Here is a 24,666-nt window from a genome sequence, read left to right on the forward strand (position 1 = left end):
TGTAGTGGGTTGAGACTACACTTGCATTAATGGCATCCACTATGAGCCCAATTTGAATCCCAGCAGGTACACTTCCAGACCCAGCTTCCTGATAATGTGCCTGGAAAAGCAGTGCGAGACTGCCCAAGTGTTTGGTCCCCTGCACACATGAGGGAGACGTGAATGAAGTTCTAGGCTCCTGACTTTGGCCTGGACCAGGCCTGTTGAGGCCATTTGGAGAGTGAACCAGTCAGTATTTTTACATTTCTGTGAAAAAAAGTGTTTTCAGAGGAAATGAAGTCTTTACACATTTGATTATGTATGGTTAACATTTAAAATGTATATAAAAACTTGAAGAAGCCCATGATAATCATATATCAACTATAAAATATAAATGAACTATGGGCACACATATGCATATATGTGAATGGATATGTATGACATCAATCTTGTTATTGTTTTGAGTGGTACAAATGTAAGGCATTGATGTTGTAAGTGCCAAGTATTCATGTTTTCTATTAGCTGTGTTCATATTCATTGGAACATGACTAATGGAATCTAATAAAACTTTCTAAATTATGTGATATACAAAATGTAGCAGTTAAGAGACATGAAAAAGATTTCAATTATACTTTACAATATTATAAATATTTGGTGAGTCTAGCTAGGAATAAACACAGTAGTTGAGCATTAAAAATTTCTGGCTTTATATTGTTTCTAAACGTGTAATGTTATCAGTACAATATAGATTTTGAAAAAAAAATATATATATATAGTACTTAAGTAAATAACATGTATCCCCATAAAGCTATAATAAACTTCTTAATATGCAGTCATTAGGGTATAAAACATTTCTCTAAAACAATACTAGAATAGTATATTGACTATATCTTAAACTGATTTGATAAAATGTTAAGTAATTCTAATAGTGAATTTCATTTTACAATTTATGAAACCACACATCATGAAATTTCTAATTCAAAAATATATATACATAATGTATATAATGATCTCTGTGACTCTGACAGATATTACAAAAATTGGAAAAATTTATATTCTTGTTTGATATTGAAACTGTTTTGGGGATAAATACAAAATTATAGACATACTTTGTATTTATTGATTTTTTAATGCACTTTTACTTTTAACAGCTTTCATTAGAATAAATCAAACAGGATTTGAGTGTAAAACATATTTTATGATACAAAAGCTATAAAATCTCTGTGCACTTCATTAACGTATAGTAGTAAAAAGTCAAAATTGCATTAGTGTTTTTCTCACAAGTGCAGATCCTTGGTCACAGGTAGTGTCAAGCAGGAAAGTGTGAATATCTCAGTATAATCCACGACTGCCCTCAGAACAACTCTTCAGTTATCTCCCCTGTTCCCTCTGAATCAGTAAAATAATTTTTTCAGCTTAATATTTTATTTATTTTTGAGATAACACTTCAATTTACATTATACTCAAAGGCTTATTGGCTCAGGAGAGTACTTTTCATAAAAGAATAATAATTCATATGTTGGGATTAAGATGATCAGAGAAACTGACTGTACTTCCATAAGTGCCTGCATTTTGTAACTGAGCTGAAGTAAACTGAAGCACAAAATGAACATCCACAGATTTACCAGAATTTTTCTGTATAGTCTAACCTACATGAATATAAAAAATATTAGAACAAAATAAGTTAGTTACTCAAGATGTCTTTTCTAAAATCATGTAAGACACTTGTCGGAGAATGTAGGGGTGAGCTGAGGTGGTCCAATGAGATGTAGAAGTGAAACTGACACTTGAGAAACAATGATTTGATCAGCCCTTGTCCTGACTGTCAAGGAACAGCTTACTATTTTATTCTTTTTAGTATTTTCTTGTTCTGCTTAATACCATTAGTTGAACTCTTTAATTAACACACAATTATTCTTAGGTGTTTAAATTTAACTGAAAATTGATCCCTGTTAAAAATAAGAGTGGGAATAAGAAAGGGAGGAGATGTATAGTTCGACACACACTCGGACTTACTCCTAATGGTAGAGCCAGAAACGTGCCATGGGATGCCAAATCCCATGAATTTGGCATGCACCAATGCCATCTTACTAGTTAAAGTGATCAGTTTAAGTTCATAATTTATCATAAAGATAGGATTAAGTGTCAAAGGGAAATCACATAAATAAGACCAGTGTCTACTAATAATAACTGATAGAATTAAAAAAGATACAACGATCCAACATGGGGCATGGGATACACAGCAGACTCATAGAATGGTAGATGCCCTAAACAGCACTCTGGTCTCAGAATCAGCCCTTAAGTTATTCTGATCTGGCTAAAAAGCCTATGAGAGTATCTCAGGCATGGAAAGTCAAGACACTCTGGAAAAAAAAATGACCTAAATGAAAGATCTCTGTGAGTGAGATCCCAGCAGAAAGAACAGGTCATCAAAGAAGGAGGTACCTTTCTCTGAGGGGAGGAGAGAACTTCCACTTTGATTATGACCTTGTCTAAATAAGGTCAGAGTTTGTGAACTCAAGAGGCTTCCATAGCCTTGGCAGCTCTTGACAAGAGCCTCGGGTGATTACTGACGTCATAAATAAGGGTGTCAATTGTTAAATCAACAACAGGAGTCACTGTGCACTTACTCCCCATGTAGGATCTCTGCCCTTAATGTGTTGTACTATGAGAATTAATGGTAAAACTAGTATTCAAACAGTACTTTATATTTTGTGTGTCTGTGTGGGTGCAGTATGTTGAAATCTTTACTTTGTATATACTAAGTTGATCTTCTGTATATAAAGATAATTAAAAATGAATCTTAATGAAGAATGGAATGGGAGAGGGAATAGGAGATGGGGTGGTTTGCTGGTGGGAGGTGGTTATGGTGGGAAAAACCGCTATAATCCAAAAGTTTTTACTTTCAAAATTTATATTCATTAAATAAAAGTATAAAAAAAGAAATTTGAGACAGTGTTTGTCAAGGTATGAGAATTTAAATTAATGGATTTAGTTTTAAGAGGAAAGATCTCTTCCAACCACCAGAGTACATGGCTTATAATGTTAGTAAATGTATAGTATGTAAGTAATGTATCAGAAATCTATCATTAAAATGTTAACCTACCATATATTCAGGATTTATTACACTATATGTTTGAGAGTAAATAAATTATCATTGATTTTTGAACAGATATTGTATACTTATAGAAAATTCACAGACATATTGTGACATCATATTACGACTAAGCTTGCAGGATAAAATATAGTACACTCATATAAATTTTCGTTTCAGGAAAACAGCAATTTTTAATTTAAAAATACTCTTAACTATTACAAGAAGCATACTTACAATAAAATATCACTTCTAGCTTACTTGAAAGTCAAATGTAACTGGGTAGCTTGTGCTTTTACGTGCCAAATCTGGCAATCTCACTTAAGAAACACCCTCAAAATCCCTTTGAGTTGTATATAAGAACGTGGACCTGGAACACACTCTCATAACTGCTACATTTGTATTAACTATAATAATATTATAACGTATTCCTAGCTATGTGTCCGCAGGGCTCGATAACGAAATTGTTATTTATGTATCATTGTTCGATCTACCCAGAAAAGTGATAAAGGGAGAAATTATTCTATATAAAGATAGACATGTTATATAAAAGTAGGTAGTTGAAAAACATTCTTATGAGAAACAGCCTATAGATTTTTTTTTAATTCTTTGTATTTTGGCATCTGTTTTCCAATGACATGTCATAGCAAAGACTGTGACTACTTTTAGGTACTGACAATGGAAAATGCTCATTCCTTGACATCTTTCATGAATTTGCTACACCCTTAGCTAAAAGTTAAGAAAAAAAAAAAAACCTGAAACTAGACTCATGAATATCAGGAGTATATAAGGGTTCATGTATAGAGTCTACAGATAGTTATAAAGTAGTAAGATATGAATTATGAACCTTTTTCCAACAAATTGGGCAAGTTAGAAGAGAAAGACAAACTCCTTGAAAGACACAAGCTAATATAGGTCTCTCAAGAAGGAAATACAGGGGCTGGCACTGTGGCGTAGTAGGCTAAGCCTCTACCTGTGACGCCAGCATCCCATATGGGTGCTGGTTCGTGTCCTGACTGCTCCTCTTTTGATCCAGCTCTCTGCTTATAGACTAGGAAAGCAGTAGAAGATGACCCGAGTGCTTGGGCCCCTGCACTCACTTGGGAGACCAAGAAGAAGCTCTTGGTTCCTGGCTTCGGATTGGCCTGGCTCTGACCATTACAATCATTTAGGGAGTGAACTAGCGGAGGGAAGACCTTTCTCTCTGTCTGTAACTCTACCTCTCAAATAAATAAATAAAATATTTAAGAAAGAAAAGAAATTAACCTTGTTAAGAATGCTCCCATAGGCCGGCGCCGTGGCTCAATAGGCTAATCCTCCGCCTGCAGCACCAGCACACTGGGTTCTAGTCCCGGTTGGGGCACTGGATTCTGTCCCAGTTGCCCCTCCTCCAGGCCAGCTCTCTGCTATGGCCCGGGAAGGCAGTGGAGGATGGCCCAAGTCCTTGGGCCCTGCACCCAATGGGAGACCACGAGAAGCACCTAGCTCCTGGCTTTGGATCAGCGCGGTGTGCCAGCCGCAGCACGTCAGCCGCGGCCATTGGAGGGTGAACCAATGGCAAAGGAAGACCTTTCTCTCTGTCTCTCTCTCTCTCTCTCTCTCTCTCACTGTCCACTCTGTCTGTCAAAAAAAAAAAAAAAAAGGAATGCTCCCACAAAGAAAATTCTAGACCCAGAAGCCTTCAAAGTGAAATTCAGCCAATATTTAAGAAAAAGAAACAGTTCTAAACAAATGTTTTCAGAAAATAAACGAGGAAAGAATGCTTTGCAAGTCATTAACAGGGTCAGGGTCAACATTATTCCGAAACAAAATCCATTAAAGAATGAAATAAAAGAAAAATATCAAAAGAACTAGAGATAATATCCCTCATGAATATAACCCAAATGATAAAAGTCCTTTTAAAAATCTAGAAATAATACAAAAATGAGACCTTTATTAGGGACTGAGATTTATTCGAGGAATTCATGGTTTGTTTAACATTCAAAATGTCTTTATAACTCACCCTATTAACATAGTAGACGTAGTACCTGACCTTGTGGTGGTAAGAGTAGAAGCAATATCAATAGCCTGGCTCTTTCATGATTTAAAAAAAAAATAGATTTTTCTGTTTTTTAAAGAGAGTTATTTTACATCTACTGGTTCACTCCCCAAATCCCCACAACAGTCAGGGCTCAGCCAGACTGAAGCCAGGAGTCAGGATCCCTTATTCTTGAGGCATCATCTGCTGCTTTCCCAAGCACAGTACCAGGGAATTGGATGGGAAGTAGAGCAGCTGAGACTCCAACAGGCACTCCAATATGAGATGCAGCAGTTGCAAGCAGCAGCTTTAGCTACTATGCCACAACACCAGCCCTGCAATGACTATTTTTAAACCAAAGTTTGTTGCCGTAACAAGTCAAAGCAAATCCATCCTTAAAGACTGTAGGGAACTAAATCACTAAGAAACTTAATCATTTACTGAAAGGATGAAAATGTGAGGTTAATGAGGTCATTCTTAATAAAACAAAGAACATGCACATGTACTGAATTGCACTTAAATGGGATACGTATAATAAGCCTGGTAGTTGGAATTAAAATTCATAGTGTGGAAAGCCAATTTCAGGAAAAATATATTGAAAGAAGTATTCTGTTCAGCTCAAAGAACATGTCCTCACATTCCATTTTAACTTATACCCTGTGTTTCACATGTTTTATGTATTTCTGTGTCGATTTATCAAGGATAATTTTTGGTTCATTTTCCTCAATTGAGAAGGAATATTGCCTCTAGGACTTTCTCTTCATTTAAGGTCCCACTTAATTATCCAAAAGACAGTTCACCCTTACTGATAATCTCCCCATATCTATTTCTCATCTTTACTTCCTCATTACACACACTACAATCATAGCTTTCTTATATATTTATGTATAAAACATGCATGAACATGCATATACAAAGATTTTTCACTTATGTTATCAAACATCTGTGACTTACTCATCACCTTCATCTTATATGGAATAAATTTGCTATCATTCATAAATTACATACAAATCTTTGAATCAAACACATTTCTTGAAATCTCATTTTTCCATCCGCTAGTCTGTTATTTTTTAAAAAGATTCACTTATTTATATGAAACGCAGGGTTACTGAGAGAGAGAGAGAGAGAGAGAGATCTTCCATTGGCCAGGGCTGGGCCAGGCCAAAGCCAGAAGCCAGGCGATTCTTCCAGGTCTCCCACGTCGGTGACAGGGTCCCAAGCAGTTGAGCCATCTTCTGCTGCTTTTCCCAGGCCATTAGCAGGGAACTGGAGCAGTTGGGACATGAACTGGTGCCCACCTGCGATGCCCAGGTCGCAGGTGGTAGTTTTACCTGCTATGCAACAATGCTGTCCCCTATTTTTAAAGAACATGATTGTTTTATTATAATATGGCATTTTATTCATCTATGCATTGAGATTTTACTTTGCTGTGGAGAAAGTTTTATTTCAGTGAAGAACATACCTCATAATTCTCTATGCTATTTTGGCACATACACTTGCCTTTGACATCTTGTACAGGGTAATTCAAATATAACTTGGCTTCAATGCAAACATCAAAGTTGTCGGTCATTTGACTGAACTTGCTTCACTCCTTGCCCATCTTACATCAGTATAAACATTCTAATACTTGCTGATTACAAACTTCAGAGAGAGAGCATATTAAATATATAACATGTCTAATATATCACCGGCGCTATGGCTTAATAGGCTAATCCTCCGCCTGCAGCACCAGCACACTGGGTTCTAGTCCCGGTCGGGGCACCGATCCTGTCCCGGTTGCCCCTCTTCCAGGCCAGCTCTCTGCTGTGGCCCAGGAGTGTAGTGGAGGATGGCCCAAGTGCTTGGGCCCTGCACCCCATGGGAGACCAGGATAAGCACCTGGTTCCTCCCTTCGGATCAGTGCAGTGCGCCGGCCGCGGCGGCCATTGGAGGGTGAACCAACGGCAAAAGGAAGACCTTTCTCTCTGTCTCTCTCTCTCTCACTGTCCACTCTGCCTGTCAAAAAAAATATATAATATGTCTAATATATCTGGAACACCAAAACTGCCACATCTAAAAAACTAATTAAAAATAAAAATTTTCATGTGATATTTAGAGTCCAAGTATAAGATCTGTGTTAATAAAAGCAAGCAATTAGCTTTGTCTTTTGGTCAACTTACATGTACAGAACAAAGTTTTATAAAGAGTTGTTTTTTTCAATGATATGTATATAAATATAAACACAACCAGAAAACAAGTACAAGTATCAGGCATTCTGTGCTTCAAAAAGGAAAGATAACATTTTTTGTTTTCTCCCTTGGGTGAAGACAGCCCCCATAATAGACACCAGGGACATAATTAGTTTAACCAATTAAAATACAAAGATGGTGAATAAATGCTCATGTCCCATAATATTTGGCTAAGGTAAATCAAAATTCATCAAATATTGCTTCCAAGTAATATAAAACAAAAACAGAATGTGTTAATTCCCACACATCTACTGTCTGGATAATAGTTCATAAACACTGCAGTGTGAGGAAAAACTAGAAAATTTTTCACAGTTCCTCTCAAAGTTAGACGGATTTAAGTCACTTTGGAATAAATGTCTCCACAATTGCTTCATCATGTACTTTGGCAGTCCCAAAGCCTAGCAACCTAGATCAACTTAAAGTTGATCCTAGCAGTGAGGAACATCTGGCATCCTTGTTGAACCCTGTTCTTACTGGTTTTCTGTTTAACACACACCTTTAAAGGAAGAAACACCTTCTCCCTTATGGTTCCTGAGTACTTAACAATGACTGGTGATAGCTGTCACTTTCTCTGATGTATATTTTTTTCTTTTTAAAGTTTTTTTTTATTTGAAAGGGAATGTTACAGAGAGGGAGGGAGGGAGAGAGAGAGAGAGAGAGAGAGAGAGAGAGATCTTCCATCCACTGGTTCACTCCCCAGATGGCTGCAACGGCCAGAGCTGTACCAATCAGAAGCCAGTAGCCAGGAGCTCCTTCCTGGTATCCCACGTGGGTGCAGGGGTCAAAGGGTTTGGGCCATCTCCTACTGCTTTCCCAGGCCATTAGCATGTAGCTGATCAGAAGTATAGCAGCGGGGACTCAAACTGGTGCCCATATGGGATGCTGGCACCACAGATGGTAGCTTTACCCACTACGCCACAGCACTGGCCCCCGTACATGTTGTAAATATAGTTTCAGTATAAAAATCAATTTTATAGAAATTAAATTATTTAAATGGAATGTCCAAATAAATTAGATATCTGACTTTTCTTTCTATGGACATCTTTTGCAATGTCTCATGGTATTATATATGATAGAGTTAATACTGAAGTGTATTTTTAATTAGCATCAAATTGTATTTTTTATGAATCTTTGAATGTATCTTTTCCTACATTACATATTCTTTATGTCATAAATTCAAAAATATCCATGCTGTAGCTTGTGTTCATAGGCACTTTTGAATAGCATATTTTATTTATTTAACTTTTAAGATTATTTATTTGAAAGGCAGAGATACAGAGTGAAAGGGAGAGACAGAGAGAGACACACACACATCTTCCATCCTCTGATTCACTCCCCAGTTGGCTACAATTGCCAGGACTGGTCAAGCTGAAGCTAAGAGCCTGGAACTACATCAGGGTCTCCCACGTGGTTGGCAGGGGCCCAAGAATTTGGACCATCTTGTGCTGCCTTCCCAGGCCATTAGCACAGAGATGGATGGAAAGTGGAGCAGCGGGGACTTGAACTGGCGCTTATATGGGATGCCAGTGTCACACATAGTAGTTTAGTCTGCTGTACCATGATGCTGGCCCTTCGATGACATATTTTTTAAAATTACTACCACATTTAATTGACTATACATCTCTTTATTCATTAAAATTAACATATTTCCCAAATGCAGTTCTTGAATAAGTAACTGATAGTAAATTAATGAGTAAATGCTTATGCTAAAGAATTGCTATGGGGCTGAAACTGTGGTGCAGTGGATCAAAGCCCTGGCATGCAACACCAGCATCCCATATGTGTGCCAGTTCAAGTCATGGCTGCTCCACTTCCAATCCAGTTCCGTGCTAACACTCCAGAGAAAGCAGTGGAAAACAGCCCAAGTGCTTGGGTGCCTGCATCCACATAGGAGACACAGAAGAAGCTCCTGGCTCCTGGCTTTGTTTTGGCTCATCTGCAGCTCTTGCAGCCATTTGGGGAGTGACCCAGCAGATGGAAGATCTCTCTCTCTCTCTCTCTCTCTCTCTCTGTGTGTGTGTGTGTGTGTGTCTCTACCTCTCTGTGACTCTTTCAAATATGCAAAATAAAACTTTAAAAAAAGATAATTGCTATAATGCCATGGGTGATTTTATGCTAATGGTCACCTATGAGTTTCTGAAATAACATGTACTAACATTTTCACCTGGAACAGTCTTTTCTAATAAGTAAAGTGATCACATTTATTGTTAATGATGCAGGGTTCTAAAACACTCATTATTTGAGAAACTTAACACACTTGCAAGAAATTACCAGAATTTATCACAGAGGGAGTTTAAAAAGGTAGCATTGTTGAATCTTCAAAGGAAGAGAACAAATTCTGTTGCTCCTAAGTATTCAAAAGAGGGGAGTGGATTAAAATTGAAGGGTGAAGATTTAGCCAAATTATTCCTTACATAAGCAATGTCTCAATTTTCCCAGTCTAAATTAATACCAGTTTCCAGCATAATAGAGTTGCAATAGTTATTTCCCTACTCAATTCATTAGAACAAATTAAATGAAGTACAGGATTATTGGATGAATGAGATTGGCTACATTTATTGGTTATTAATAATCTGTATGCTTTTACAATATCTGTGTCCAAAGAGTACTTCGTCCATCTCTCGAAAGATTTCAGTCTGACAGATCCTCTGTTAAACTAAGAAATGTTGAAAGGCATACCAAAAGCAATAGCCCTGATCTGCTTTCAACTTCTCTAAATGCTAAGTCCAGTATATAAATCAAACCTCACAAGGATATTAAAAAATAATAATCTGCCTCTCAAGAAAGGGAAAACATTGCCCTTTCCAACCTCAAAAGCCAAAAACAAATATTGATTTCTGGAGAATACTTTGAATCACAGTATCCCTAATATCATAATGTTTTGCACCAGATTATCTATATATTCACAAATGTTATGTGTATAATTTCAACCACACCCATATTGTGAAATGATAAAGGAATTAAACATTTGGAATTCATGTAGATTTTTTTTAACTTTGGATATATTTGGGCATTTAAAAAATTTATAGTCACATGATGTAGAATAATATGTCACAGAATATTCAATATTATTATCCATGGGTTTATTTTAGTTGCTGAGGTAATTCAGAGGATTTATTATTGTTTTAATCAAATCTAAACTTTTAAAGGGAGAAAACAAAAATGTTTCTTAGTGGCTATCATTGAATCAGTGTAAGTTTGTCACAATCAATTTTGCTAAGGTCTCAATAATATGATAATATAGAAAACACTACATTTTTTAGTTAGAAATACTACCAAAAACAATGAAAATTGTGCCTCATTTTTATGGTTATTGACATAATAAGCTATATATTCATATATGCACATTATTTCAAAATACTTGGCAATTATGTACAGTTTACTCTGTAGGGTGAAAGTTGTGCTTCTTTTATCATTTTATCCTAATTGAAATCTTAAATTGCTTATATGAAGATTTTCTTAAGCTTTATTGTTGTTAAGCTAGGTAAGTTATTTAATTTATGCTATATAAAAATGAAACTCTGGAGATTTCAGCAACGGGCCTAAAACATCATTATAGAACCATAGATTGATTGTAAGTCTGTTGTAAAGTAAGCATCTCAAAGTGTCAATTTAACTCATGTAGAGTACCTTTTAGGTACTCTATTAGTTACCACAGATTGGGGAAAATATATGATATTTGACTTTTTGGGACTGGCTTTTTTCACTAAGTATAATGGTTTCCAATTGCATCCATTTAGTTGCAAATGACAGAATTACATGGTGTTGTTGTTTCTTATTTTTACCACTGTGTAGTATTCCATAGTTTATATATACTATTATTTCTTTACCCAGGCTTCACTTGATGGACATCTGGGTTGATTCCATATCTTAGCTATTGTGAATTGAGCTGCAATAAACATGGGGGTACAGATCACTCTTTCATGTACTGATTTCTTTTTGTTTGGGTAAATTGCCAGGAATGGGATGGCTGGGTTATATGGTAGATCTATATGCAGCTTTCTGAGATATTGCCATACTGTCTTCCACAGTGGGTACATCAGTTTACGTTCTCACCAACAGTGGATTGGAGTACTTTCTCCAAACACCCTCACCAGCATTTGCTGTTTGTTAATTTCTGTGTGAAAGCCATTCTGACCAGGGTGATGTGAAATCCCATTGTGATTTGCCTATCCAAATCCTTTGCCCATTTCTTAACTGGATTATTTGTTGTGTTGTTGTTGAGTTTCTTGAGCTCTTTATAGATTCTGGATATTAATCCTTATCAGTTGCATAGTTTACAAATATTTTCTCCCATTTTGTTGGTTGCCTCTTCAGTTTGCAAGTTTCTTTTGCAGTGTAGAAGCTTCTCATCTTGACGTAATCCCATTTTTCAAGTTTGACTTTGCCTGTGATTCTGAGGTCTTTTCCAAGAGGTCTTTGCCTATCCTAATGTCTTGCAGAGTTTCCATGTGCAGAAGTATGAAACAAAAATCCACTCAAAATGGATCAAAATCCTAAATCTATGACTCAATACCATCAAATTACTGGGGAACATTGAGGAAACTCTAATAATACTTTTATTTTTAAAAAGATTTATTTTTTATTTGAAGGGCAGAGTTACAGAGAGAGGGCGAGAGAGAGAGAGAGAGAGGGCGAGAGAGAGAGAGAGAGAGAGAGAGAGAGAGAGAGAGAGAGGTCTTCTATCCATTGGTTCACTCCACAAATGGCCAGAGCCTGGCCAAGCAGAAGCCAGGAGCCAGGAGTTTCTCCTGGGTCTCCCATGTGTGTGCAAGGGCCCAAGCACTTGGGCCATCTTCTACTGCTTTCCCAGGCCATAGCAGAGAGCTGGTGGACTTGGACCAGTGCCCATATGGGATGCCAGCATGGCAGGTGGCGTCTTTACCTGCTACATCACAGCACAGGTTCCTCTAATGATAATTTTATGGTAAGCCCCAATCCCATCACTTTCCTAATGTTCAGTTACTCATGTCGCTTCCAAAGTACTATCTTGGTTGTGGTCAGTTCACTCAATTTGTTCCATGCAAATCCTAGAAAAAATAAATATTAGGTGAAAATAGGATCACTCATCTCATGATATGGTTTTCTTATGTATTATTTGTCTGCTCTGGCTAATTTCTTTACACGAATAACTTGAAACTATCAAATTGCACAAATTATCTTCAATGTACTAGTGGAACTTTAAGTCACACAAATCTCAAAATTACAAGTTCATATCTGTATTGAATGTTTCAAATACCTCTCGTATGTATTTGGACCATATTAAACCAAACTGTGACATGTAAGCCTAGTAGAACAAGTCATATATTTCTATTAGGCTTGGGAAGACCAAATGATAAGTGTTTCAGGACAGTAAAATTTTGCTGAAATCAATATGTCAATTACAACCTGATATTCTCTTAAAATAACATTAACAATCCTCAGTGATACATCTGGGAAATGACTGAAAGAGCAAGAAAAAGAGAGATCAAACACAAATTTACCAAAATATGTCATTCCTTTTCATGAGAGTTCAGCTTTGAACATTAATCAAATGACATGTGGAATTACTATCAGAGATTAACAGATAGATTAAATGGAACAATTTGGAAATCTGTATAGTGAACATTCAAATTTTGTCGGGATAACATTAAGGGAAATGTCTATAAAATATGTATTTGTCCCCAAATTGTTAGATGGTAGAGAATGATTTGGCACATCATTGAAGCACATTTAGTCACATCTATAAACTTGATATCTGAGTTTTGAAATACTGGGATTTGCTCCTCTACTTCTTGAAACACGTATTTTACATCAGCCCATTAAAGAAATATGTTAATAGATAATTCTGAAAAGCCATTTAAAGTTCAAGTACAAGCATTTAGAGTGAAGGAAAAGGTCTGTCCAAATGAATTCAACATCATAAGGGCAGATTTTCTTTCTGAGCCAAAACAGATGAATTATATTCTGACAGTGATCTTCATTTCATTGTGCTAAAAATATATTTCAATATACTGTCATTTTTCTCACTCCTTCTCAACAATTGCAGATGGTAACTGTTCACTTGTAAATGGTTTCCAAGGAGAGATATTGGGGAAGTCTTCCGAGCAATATATTCTTTGTGTCTGCTGTTTTTATCGCCTGGCTGTATATTCCATTTTCCCAGTATACTGCATTTACATTCATGTTGACAGAATTTTTGGACATCACTTAAATCATAAATTTATTTCAAGTTTCCTTTTCAGCCTGACAAAATGATCAACTATGTTACTGAATCATGGTTTCCTTCGAGAAGAACTACAGTGATATCCATAGGGTGTTTGGATGTTGCATGAGCATAATATATTTCCTAGTAAGAATATTAATTTCTTTGACGTTGAATGTTATTCATGAGTTTCAGAAGCCTTCAAAAAACATTGGTTTTAGTTTAATTCGCTAGATTCCACTAATTCACAATGCAGATTCTTTTCAATTTGAACTGAGTTAATCTGTGCTAATCGCATACTTTCTCTTTGGGAAATAGCTTGTTATGTTAATTAAAAGGTGTGAATCATATTAAGGAAAGCTGTATAGCCCACTAAAGGAAATATGTTTTAGCAGCATTCAGTCACATAGAAATCTTTATAATATTTAATTATAATTTTTTATGCTTTTGTTTAAAATTGACTTACCAGTATTGCTGTATTTGTATACATTTAGGTATATGGCAGTGAAGTTTCACATTTATTTTAACTAAAACTAAGATTTTCACCCACACATTCTGAATTACTGAGATTAAGTACATTTAGCTAAAGATGTGATTTTTTTAACCTATTGTAGATGCAAACGTATGTTCTAGGCAATCCTTCCACCATAAGTCTGAATGTAAGAATTGCATTTAGTAGCTCTGAATAAATGATTTTATCTTTTTATTGCTGATGAAAGATTTTTGAAAATCATAAATATTAATAAATATAGAAATATTTGTTATTTAAAGAAAAAAGAGAGCTCTTAAAACAAATAATATCGCTATGACGTAGCAGGTAAAGCCACCGCCTGCAGTGCTGGCATCCCATATGGGTGCCAGTTCGAGTCCCGGCTGCTCCGCTTCTGATCCAGCTCTCTGCTATGGCCTGGGAAAGCAGTGGAAGATGGCCCAAGTCCTTGGACCCCTGGGAGACCTGGAAGAAGCTCCTGTCTCCTTGCTTTAGATCAGCGCAGCTCTGGCTGTTGCAGCCAATTAGGGAGTAAACCAGCGGATGGAAGACCCTTCTCTCTCTCTCTCTCTCTCTCTCTCTCTCTCTGCCTCTTCTTCTCTCTGTGTAACTCTGACCTTCAAGTAAATAAATAAATCTTTAAAAAAAAACAAATAATATCAAAAAGCCTGAGCTTATTTGTTATTAAAAGTTTAGAACTAAATTGATGGAAGTTATATTTAACTAATACTTGTGTTGATTTTTATTCAATATGAATCGAGGATAAGTGATTAAATGTAATAGAAATTTTGAATCATTATCAAGGTGAATTTTTTGGAGAGCATTTCAACAGATATACCAGATTACTCATGTTTTATACTGTTAGTATTGGAAAATACTATTACAATGATCCACAACAGATTTTGGAAGGAGTTTATGTGAAGTATCATCTGTTCATATAAAAAAATTTGTGTCAACTGGTTTCCCATTTAATCATAAAACCTTTCAATTTATGAAAACCATATATTGTATGCATCATGAAATCACATAAACCATATCAACTTTTAGGCCTCTTATTTTTCTGAAATTCTGTGTGTGTCTTGTTACTTAATTTCCCAAGTTTTGAAGAACTTTGTAAAATTGTTGGTGCAAGTATTATCATTTGAATTAATTTCTTTGCATATTTGGTTTTATTTTTTAAGGACTAAGTCTATCTGGTGAAATATTACTGATTATTGACATCACTTGTTAATGGTTTTATGAGTAGTTACATGCATCTTCTCCCCAGTGAAACAAACATGATTGATGAAAATGACTTTAAAAAACTATATAAAGTTTCTGAAAAATTGTCCTAGGAGCAAACAGCAAACTCAGAAACACTTATTCAAGATAATTTATGCTCTGCCAAAGCAGTGAGAGCTGTAGCATTTGAACCATGATCCATACCTTCCCCATTAGTTCAACGTGACAGAAGCTACATGCTGAGCAGAGTTATCCAAGAACATAGAACTCCCCCCTCCAGCTCCTATTCTAAGATTAAGCTATTTTCCAAGGAGGGGCATACTTCCAGGATTTTTCAGCCCTATTAGCACTATGTTGCAGAAGGTCTGTTACCGGCAAGAGTGCTTTAAGAATACTGAGCCCCAATTGCCTATACTCCAACTTAGTCCTAGGGTGGAAATTTCATGCTAGGACAGGTAAGCTGAGAATACCAGAAGCTGATTCATCTGTTCAGCACTCTTCCAATCTAATTGAAGCAAGCTATTGTCCCTACTATAAGCTTCCATGCAGTGGCCACAGATTTGGCAAGGGAAGAAAGATATACCATAAAAACAAAGAGCTCCAAAACTTCCCCAAAGAGCATGAACTGTATTTGTAAGGAAGTGTGGGGAAGTTCAAGCTAATGGAGTTTCCAAATCCAATGGATATTTTGGTGGTAAAAAATTAAGAAGAGGATAGTAGTTCCATGAGAGGGGAAAAAAAAAGACTGTAGACCAGTTAGTTGTAAATTTAGCAGAAAGAACCTTGTAAAGAGACATAGAAAAAGAAACAAGACATCAACATGTTGCCTCAAAAAACCATCCCTGCAAAAGAACCTAAAATTAATTGGATCAGGTTTATGAGCAACTTATGCACAGGACATTGCCAAAAAAGAAACAAAAACAAAAACAAACAAAAAAGCCCACTAAAGAATCATCCAATGATTAGCGGAACCAAACAGGCTGGATATAATTGCAGCCGCAGCAGATAATTTAACTGAGACATCAGTGTCCAACGCTGAACTCTGGTGGTTGCCATCAGTGACTTCATATTAAGCAGATAAGAGATTTAACTAATATAATTCAGCATAGCAACAAAACAGATAAACAGAGAAAAGTAATATGTGGTCTCAGAGAACGAAAGGTTACTAGTATCCACAGTTAATGTAATATTTTTATCTAAAATGCCTAATTTTGACATAATTATGATATATACAAAGAAATAGGAAACCGTGAGCCATACATGAAAAAGCAACATGAGCAACAAAAGCTTACATGTGTGTCTTGATGTCAGATTCAATAGAAAAAGACATCAAAGCAGACATTGTACACATATATGTTCAAAAATCTAAAAGAAACCATGCTTAAATGAGTAAAGCAGAATGACAATATACCATCAAATCCAGAATATCAATAAAGAAGTAAAAATGTAAAAACACCAAATGTTAACTTTGAAGTTGAAAAATACAATAACCAAAATAGAGAGGAGCAATAGCGGATTTCAAGAATCCAGAGAAAGAATCAGAAAACTCAAATTTAAATTTTGGTTGAGATTATGCAATCTAAATAAAAGAGCCAAAAAATAAAGAAAAAATGGGAAATGTGAGAAACCATTAAGTGCACTTATTCATGAGGAAAGGAATTATCTGAAGGAAAGGAGGAAGAAGGGAGTAGAAATAATATTAGGAGAAATACTGACTCAAAAAAACTCAAATTTCGTTAAACTCATTGATATGTATAGATAAGAAGCTCAACAAACTCCAGGTATGATAAACATAGAGAGCCACACTTAAGCATGTCCTATAAAAATACTGAAAGAAAATATTTCAAAAGGAGTAAGAAAAAATGACGTGTGTACGTGGGAACCTTAATAAGAATAAAAGCAAACATCTTAGCAGATATGATAGGTGCCAAAAGGCAATGGTAAGCCATATTTAAGAAGCTGACAAAAAAGAAAAAAAATGTTAACCCCTCATTTTATATCCAGTGAAAATGTCTGTAATAAATTAAAATGAGTAAACCTTCCTGGACAAACAAGAAAATTCATTGAGTCCCTTCCTTACCTCAAAAACACACATGAAATGACTCCAAATTGGTCATTAACCTTAATATAATAGCTGAAACCATAAAACTATGAGAAACATAGTAATACATTTTTGCCTTGTATCATGCAAAGCCTTTTAAAACCTGATACCATGAGTACAAACAACAACAAAAAAGGAATTAAGCTTTGTCATTTCAAGAATTTTGTATTTTAAAGGACATCATGAAGTGAAAACCAAAGAATGGGAGAAAATATTTGTGAATCATATATCTTTTTTAAAAGATTTATTTATTTATGTGAAAGGCAGAGTTACAGAGAGGCAAAGGCAAAGAGAGAGGTCCTCTGTCATTGATTCACTACCCAAATGGCTGCAATTGTTGGAGCTGGGCCGACCTGAGGCCAGGAGCCAGGAGCTTCCCCCAGGTCTTCAATGTGGATGCAGGGGCCCAAGGACCTGGGCCATTCCCCACTGGTTTCCCAGGCCACAGCAGAAAGCTGGGTCAAAAGTACAGCAGCCAGGTCCTGTACTGGCACCCACTGCAGGCAGAGGCTTTACCCGCTATGCCGCAGTGCCGGCCCCCTGAATCATATATCTTATGATGGACTTAGACAAGACCATATAGATAAAAAAGAGAAATTGTACAGCTCAACAATAAAAAGACAAATAATCTACTTTTAAGATAGGTAAAGGATATGAATAAGCATACCTCCAAATAAGATAAACTAATGACTAATAAGTGCAGAAAACGTGTTCAGCTTCATTAGTATTCAGTAAAACGCAAATCAACATCACAATGAGGCACCACTTCTTACTAGTATGGCTATAATAAAAAAAGATAATAAAAATTAGCAGGTATGCAGAGGAATTGGAACGTTTATATATTTCTGCTGTCTAAAATAGTTAAGTCAAATTGGAGAAAAGTTTGAAAGTTCCTGCAAAGTTAAACATAGATTGGTCATTTGACTTAGTACAAAAACTTTTACACAAATGTTCATAGCAACATTATTCATGATAAGTAAAAGTGTAAACAATCCAAGTATCAACTAATGAACAGATAAATAAAATATGGTATATCTCTCTAAAGGAATACTTTGGATAATAAAAAGGAATTGAGGGGTCAGCGCTGTGGCACAGTGGGTAAAGCTGCTGCCTGCATCGCTGGCATCCCATATGGACACCAGTTCAAGTCCTGGCTGCTCCTCTTCTGATCCAGCTTTCTGCTGTGGCCTGAGAAAGCAGTAGAAGATGGCTCAAGTTCTTGGTTCCCTGTACCTGCGTGGGAGACCCAGAAGAAGCTCCTGGCTCCTGGCTTTGGATCAGCTCAGCTCTGGCCGTTGCAGTCATTTGGGGAGTGAACCAATGAAATGGGAGACCTCTCTCTCTCTCTCTCTCTGGCTCTCTCTGGCTCTACCGCTCTCTGTAACTCTTTCAAATAAATAAAATATTTTTTTTAAAAAAAAGAAAGAAAAAAAGTTAAGACAATAGGGTGACCTAAATAGATAGTTTATATGAAAAAAATTTTTTCATTCATTTGCTGTACTCTTATCTCACCATCATCATGTACACAAAGGAAAACCGCTGTCATTTTGCAGTTTTTACAAAGGTAGAAAATGTGTGAGGCTGAATGTCTTATAAAACTTTTGATTTGTAATTTGTATTATAAACCAATCTCCTATCCCTTTCCCATTTTTTAGTACTCCTACCCATAATTTTCAAAATGATACTTAAATTCGATAACACTGCATTAAAAATATTCCAAACAGTAAGTGCACAAGGAGAAAATACAGTATTTCCATTGAATACTATTTCATGTGATTAGAAAACTTTATTTTTTGGTAGAAAATTCTGAACTGAATATATTAGGTAAAAGTTGACATACAAAATGTAGAATTTCTTGGTATTTGCAAAATACTGCTACTTTTTTTTTTTGACAGGCAGAGTTAGACAGTGAGAGAGAAAGACAGAGAGAAAGGTCTTCCTTCTGTTGGTTCACCCCCAAAATGGCCGCTACTGCTGGCGCACTGCATCCATCCAAAGCCAGGAGCCAGGTGTTTCCTCCTGGTCTCCCATGCGGGTGCAGGGTCCCAAGCATCTGGTCCATCCTCCACTGCCTTCCTGGCCACAGAAGAGAGCTGGACTGGAAGAAGAGCAACCGGGACTAGAACCCAGTGCCACAACTGGGACTAGAATCCAGGGTGCCGGCACTGCAGGTGGAGGATTAGCCTAGTGAGCCGCGGCGCCAGCCATATCATTACAATACATTCAATCCGGTCGTATAGTTCTTTCAGTTTGGAGAAATGTATCCACCATTATCTTCATGACAGAGAACAGTTTCATCACCCGGAAATTCCATTCTGCTGCCCCTGCTATTCACCCCTTTCTCTACTCCCAAACCCTGGCAACCACTGATCTGCTTATCATTCCTATAATTTTACCATTCCCTTCCTCTCTCCCCCCTCCTTCCCACCCTCTTTCCTTTTCCCTTTTTTTTTGTTTTTTTTTTTTTAGTTATTCAGAAAACATATTTTAAATTTACATTACAGGAAAAGGATTTGATACTTCAGCAAATAAGAAATTTAATAAGTAAAAACCAAAAAGACCCTGCTTTAGTGGGAATATCGACAATGGCTGTAAACAAAAATTAATGGAAAAATGACCACTTCACCCATATACAGTAAATTTTAAAGTAACCACACATTATTAAAACTACAGTAGAATAACATTCTTAACCATTGGTTTCACAAAGTTATAAAACAAAGTTTTATTTTTAATATTTTTTTTTATTTTTTTTAACTTTTATTTAATGAATATAAATTTCCAGTATACAGCTTATGGATTACAATGGCTTCCCCTTCCCATAATTTCCCTCCCACCCGCAACCCTCCCCTCTCCCGCTCCCTCTCCCTTTCCATCCACATCAAGATTCATTTTCAATTCTATTTATATACAGAAGATCAATTTAGTATAAATACTTCAACAGTTTGCACCCACATAGAAACACAAAGTGAAACATACTGTTTGAGTACTAGTTATAGCATTAAATCAAAATGTACAGTACATTAAGGACAGAGATCCCACATCAGGAGCAAGCGCACAGTGGCGCCTGTTGTTGACCCAACAAATTGACACTCTAGTTTATGGCGCCAGTAACCACCCTAGGCTGTCGTCATGAGTTGCCAAGGCTATGGAAGCCTTCCAAGTTCCCCGACTCTGATCATATTTAGACAAGGTCATAAAAGACAGGTTGAGGATAGTAACCAATGATCCTAAGAGTGGCCTTAACCAGGTCTGAACAATTATACAGCATTAAGTGGGGAAGAGGACCATCAGTACACACAGGTTGGGAGTAGAGCCATTGGTGGTAGAGTAGAGGTTATGATTACAAAGGAATGAGGCCCAAGTGCACTAGACAGGGTCTAGAACTAAGGACAGAGTCATTATTAGAGGAGCTAAGAAAGGTGCTGTCTAAGCTACAATTAAGTTTTCTGATTGAGAGGCAAATAGAACCTGATAGAAGGGGCTTGATAATAATCTGTTGGGCTTTAGGCCTTGTAAGTTAAGAGGCCCAGACCTATCTATCTCTTCACATGGGGTATATCCTAAGGGAGGTGTGAACCTCCTAGGGGAAGGCACTCTGTTGACTTTCATTACTTGGCTGGCCTGGGAGGAGAGCTGGCCAGGTAAAGGCAGGGGGCATCTCTAACAAGAAATTTAAATGTATTTAAAAGGCAGAATTAGAGAGAGGCAGAGACACAGAGAGAAATCTTCCATGTACTGGTTTACTCCCCAAATGCCCACAGTGAGCTGGGCTTGTACAAGCCAAAGCCAGGAACAGAACTCCATCTGGTTCTACCATGTGGATGCAGGGGCCCAAGCACTTGAGCCATCTGCTGCTGCTTTCCCGGCACATTAGCAATGAGTGGAATTGAAACTGGAGCAGCCAGGACTCGAACCAAAGTCCATATAGGATGTTGATATCACAGGTAGTGGCTTAACCCACTGCACCACAATGCTGGCCCAAAGGCTATTTTATATTAAAATTTTAAGTTCCTCCAATTGTTTCTTCTTTTTAAAAATTGTTTAGCTATTCTAATTCCTTTCTCTTTCCATATAACAACTTATATGGAATCAGCTTACATAGAATCAACTTATATAGAATCAGCTTGTTGATACCTGCAAAAAACAAAAGAAGGTATCTCGGATTTTTGTTGAGATTACACTGGGTCTACAGATCAACTTGCGGAGCACTGACATCAAAGCAGTAGTAAATCTTCTAAGCTTTGAGTATAGTACATCTCGTCGTATGTTAAATCTTCGATTTGGATTCAAATCAGTGTTTTATCTTCAGCAATAGATGCTGCATACATTTTGTTAGATTTATACCAAATTATGTCTGTGGATAGAAACAGCTTTATTTCTTTCCAATCTGTAGGCTTTTGATTTCTTCCTTTGCTTTATTTAATTGTGTAAACCTTATAATACAATTTTAAATAGGAGTTATGAGGGTGGTCAACTTTACTGTGTTCCAATTTTAAATGGAAAGAACTCAGTTGTTCACCTTTAAAGATGATGTTAACTATTAGCTTGTAAATGTTCTATGTCAATTTGAAGAAGTTCTTGTGTTTCTAAATTTGCTGAGAGTAGAATGTTGTCCAAATTATTTTCACTTTTATTCTAATTGATTAATGGTGTTGTTCATGTCTTCTATATTATTACTGGTTTTCTATTTGTTTGATCAAGTTTGAAGAATATTGTAGTCTCTGATTATCAATATGTCTATTTTTCCTTTCATTTCTGGTTGGGTTTGCTTCTTGTATCTTGAATCTGTGTTGTTAGCTGCTTTCACACTTAGAATTGATTCATCTTCTTGGAGAATTGGTCTTTCTATTGTTATATAATGTTTTTCTTTATGTTTGATAACATTGCTTTCTCTCAAGTCAACTGTTATATTGATATAGTGACCCCATCTGTCTTTTATGAGTCTTTATAGGGTGTCCTTATTGATACTTAGTATCTACTGACATTCGAAGACTTTAGAGAAATCTTACAAATGAGTTTTAGAAGACATTAGAGTTTACAAATAATGCTATGGATATGTAAGTTTATTATTTTGCTAATCTCTGAAAAAGACTACAGTAATCAATTATTTTGGAAAACTAAAAGGAACATTTTACAGTTCAATAAGCTACATTTTCAAATTAGTTTATTCGATAAAAATTTGGTTAACTATAATTTTTAGTTTCTTATATGTTCCTATGATTTGCTTTCTCACTCACTTTACTTTTATATCTTCTCTCCATGTTAGTTAGGAGCCATACTTCAACTGACTTGTGTGTATAAGATAGATCATCAACAATAGTTTCCATTTATAGTCACAAAACAATTAAAGATATCTACATTTAGGGGACTAAGCCAAAAGACCTTAATTATAAAAGTGAGACCCTATTCACCCCATTGGTTATTTATATTTCTCTAGGAATTATTATTGACAAATCAAGTAGCAATTGTGAAAATACTAGAAGTTTCAGCTGTATTTATAGAGAAATTGTTAATTTTTCCTGTAGCAGTATGATTTAAGTAACTAAAAAAAGCCTTTGAAATATAAATATATTTTCTTTTTTGTTTTCCCCCACAGCTGCAGAAATAACTGTCCAGCCAACTGTGGAAGAGGCCTCTGACAACTGTACCCATGAATGTCTCATCTTGGGCCATTCTGATTCTTGCTGGATGCCAGCTTCTCTGACCCATTCCAGTCCATCACAAGGACAAGCCTCTACTCTTTGCCGTAGCCCACCCCTGACACAGTCCACTCTTCGCCGCCGCAGCCCTCCGGTCACACAGACCATTGCTCTCTGCCACAGCCCTCCTGTGACCCAGGCTATTGCACTGTGCCACAGTCCTCCACCAGTGCAGGCCTCTGCTCTCCACCACAGTCCACCTCTAGCACAGGCTACTGCACTTTGCCACAGCCCACCAGCAGCACAGGGCTCAGCCCTCCGCTATAGCCCTCCCCTGGCACAAGCTGTTGCAATCCGCCGTAGCCCCCCTCTGCCACAGGCTGCTACCCTCCATCGCAACCAAGCCCAACCACCGATGGCTATGCAGCAAGGCTGGGTGCAGGGGGCTGGGGCTGATGGACTGCGCTCTCTTGATCAGAGCGTGCAAGGTAGTACAAGAGCTCAGTTTTATACCATGTCTGAAAGAATTCATCACAGTGATGATTCAATTAAGGTCATTCCACTGACAACCTTCACTCCAGGCCAACAGGCCAGACCCTCTAGGGGTGACTCCCCCATTATGGAAGAGCATCCATTATAAAGCTAAACTAGACAGGATGTACATAATCCAAGTTTAAGGTCCAATTTCCATAATTATTCCAAATTGATAGCTTTGTAAATAGCTCTGTAAATAAAAACGGATACCAGAATAAGTCTGGAGCTAGACCCTTAGTCAAAAGTTAAAATTAAGTGTACAATTTATTTAATTCAGAATCTTTATTTAAAAACAAATTTAAAAATTCATGTCCCTCTGTACAGAAAGGCTTATCATGACAGAAATTAATATATGGTGAATACTATTTCTGATGTACTGTTTTTTTTTCATTTTTTAACACCATGTGCAATATTACTGATTTTTTTTCTGTTCTAATTTTTGTGGACACAGTACATAGCAAGTGGAAAACTAGCAAATATCTGATTTTCCAAGTTTACCTTTAGTTTATCTAAACTTTTGTTGAGATAACATTAGAAGGTATAAGTACTGTACCCTTTTTGTTAGTCTTTTTGTTTGATGTTGGTTTCTTATTTGTCTCCAGGTTTTTGTTATTAGTATCTCTACCTTTAAAAATGCATAGTAGGTACTGTAAATATCTCCTAGTTTTTGTCTCTGCCCTGTTTTTTATGTTTTCTACCTTTATGGCAAGAATATATTGTTGATATAATTTGTATATGCATTTTTGGTAAATATATATAAACTGTACAGATCTAGATTTAAACCTATTTCTCTACTCTTCAGTAGAGTTCGAGACACTGAAGTGCAATATAAGTGCCCAAATTAGGCAATTATTTGCTAAAAAAGGGCCTCTTTCTTTTTTTTAAATTACCTTTGTAGTTTAGTGTAAAGTACATCAGAAACAATATTTTATCTGTCATTTTAAGCCTATTTTCCATTATTAATTGGACCTTTACCTTCTTGAATTTGTATATAAAAATCACAAGGAAGGTGGATGCCTTCAACACCAGATTCATTTATAGCAATGACTGTAAACTCTTATTTTCTAGAGAAGATCAGAAAGATTTAAATGTTGATTCGACAGCTCCATAGGCTTTTATCGAAAGATGTTCAGTAAAAACCACAGATGAATAAATAAAACTGTATATAAAACCATGTAT

General features: G+C 36.4%; 1 protein-coding gene across 8 annotated transcripts in view; it reads left to right on the plus strand.

Moving 5' to 3' along the window:
• The window catches only part of PCDH11X (protocadherin 11 X-linked), a 727,311-nt gene extending 703,718 nt beyond the window's left edge, over positions 1-23,593 (plus strand). For 5 of the 8 annotated variants that reach the window (XM_062183503.1, XM_062183504.1, XM_062183505.1 and 2 more), the window contains one exon: positions 22,911-23,593. In XM_062183503.1, coding sequence (XP_062039487.1) covers positions 22,911-23,593 — 683 coding nt within the window. The remainder of the gene's footprint in view (positions 1-22,910) is intronic. The other 3 variants (XM_062183507.1, XM_062183508.1, XM_062183509.1) reach the window with 1 other exon arrangement.
• The last annotated feature ends 1,073 nt before the right edge of the window (positions 23,594-24,666 follow it).

The sequence above is a fragment of the Lepus europaeus genome, chromosome X, assembly GCF_033115175.1.
Source record: "Lepus europaeus isolate LE1 chromosome X, mLepTim1.pri, whole genome shotgun sequence".
Lineage (NCBI taxonomy): Eukaryota > Metazoa > Chordata > Mammalia > Lagomorpha > Leporidae > Lepus > Lepus europaeus.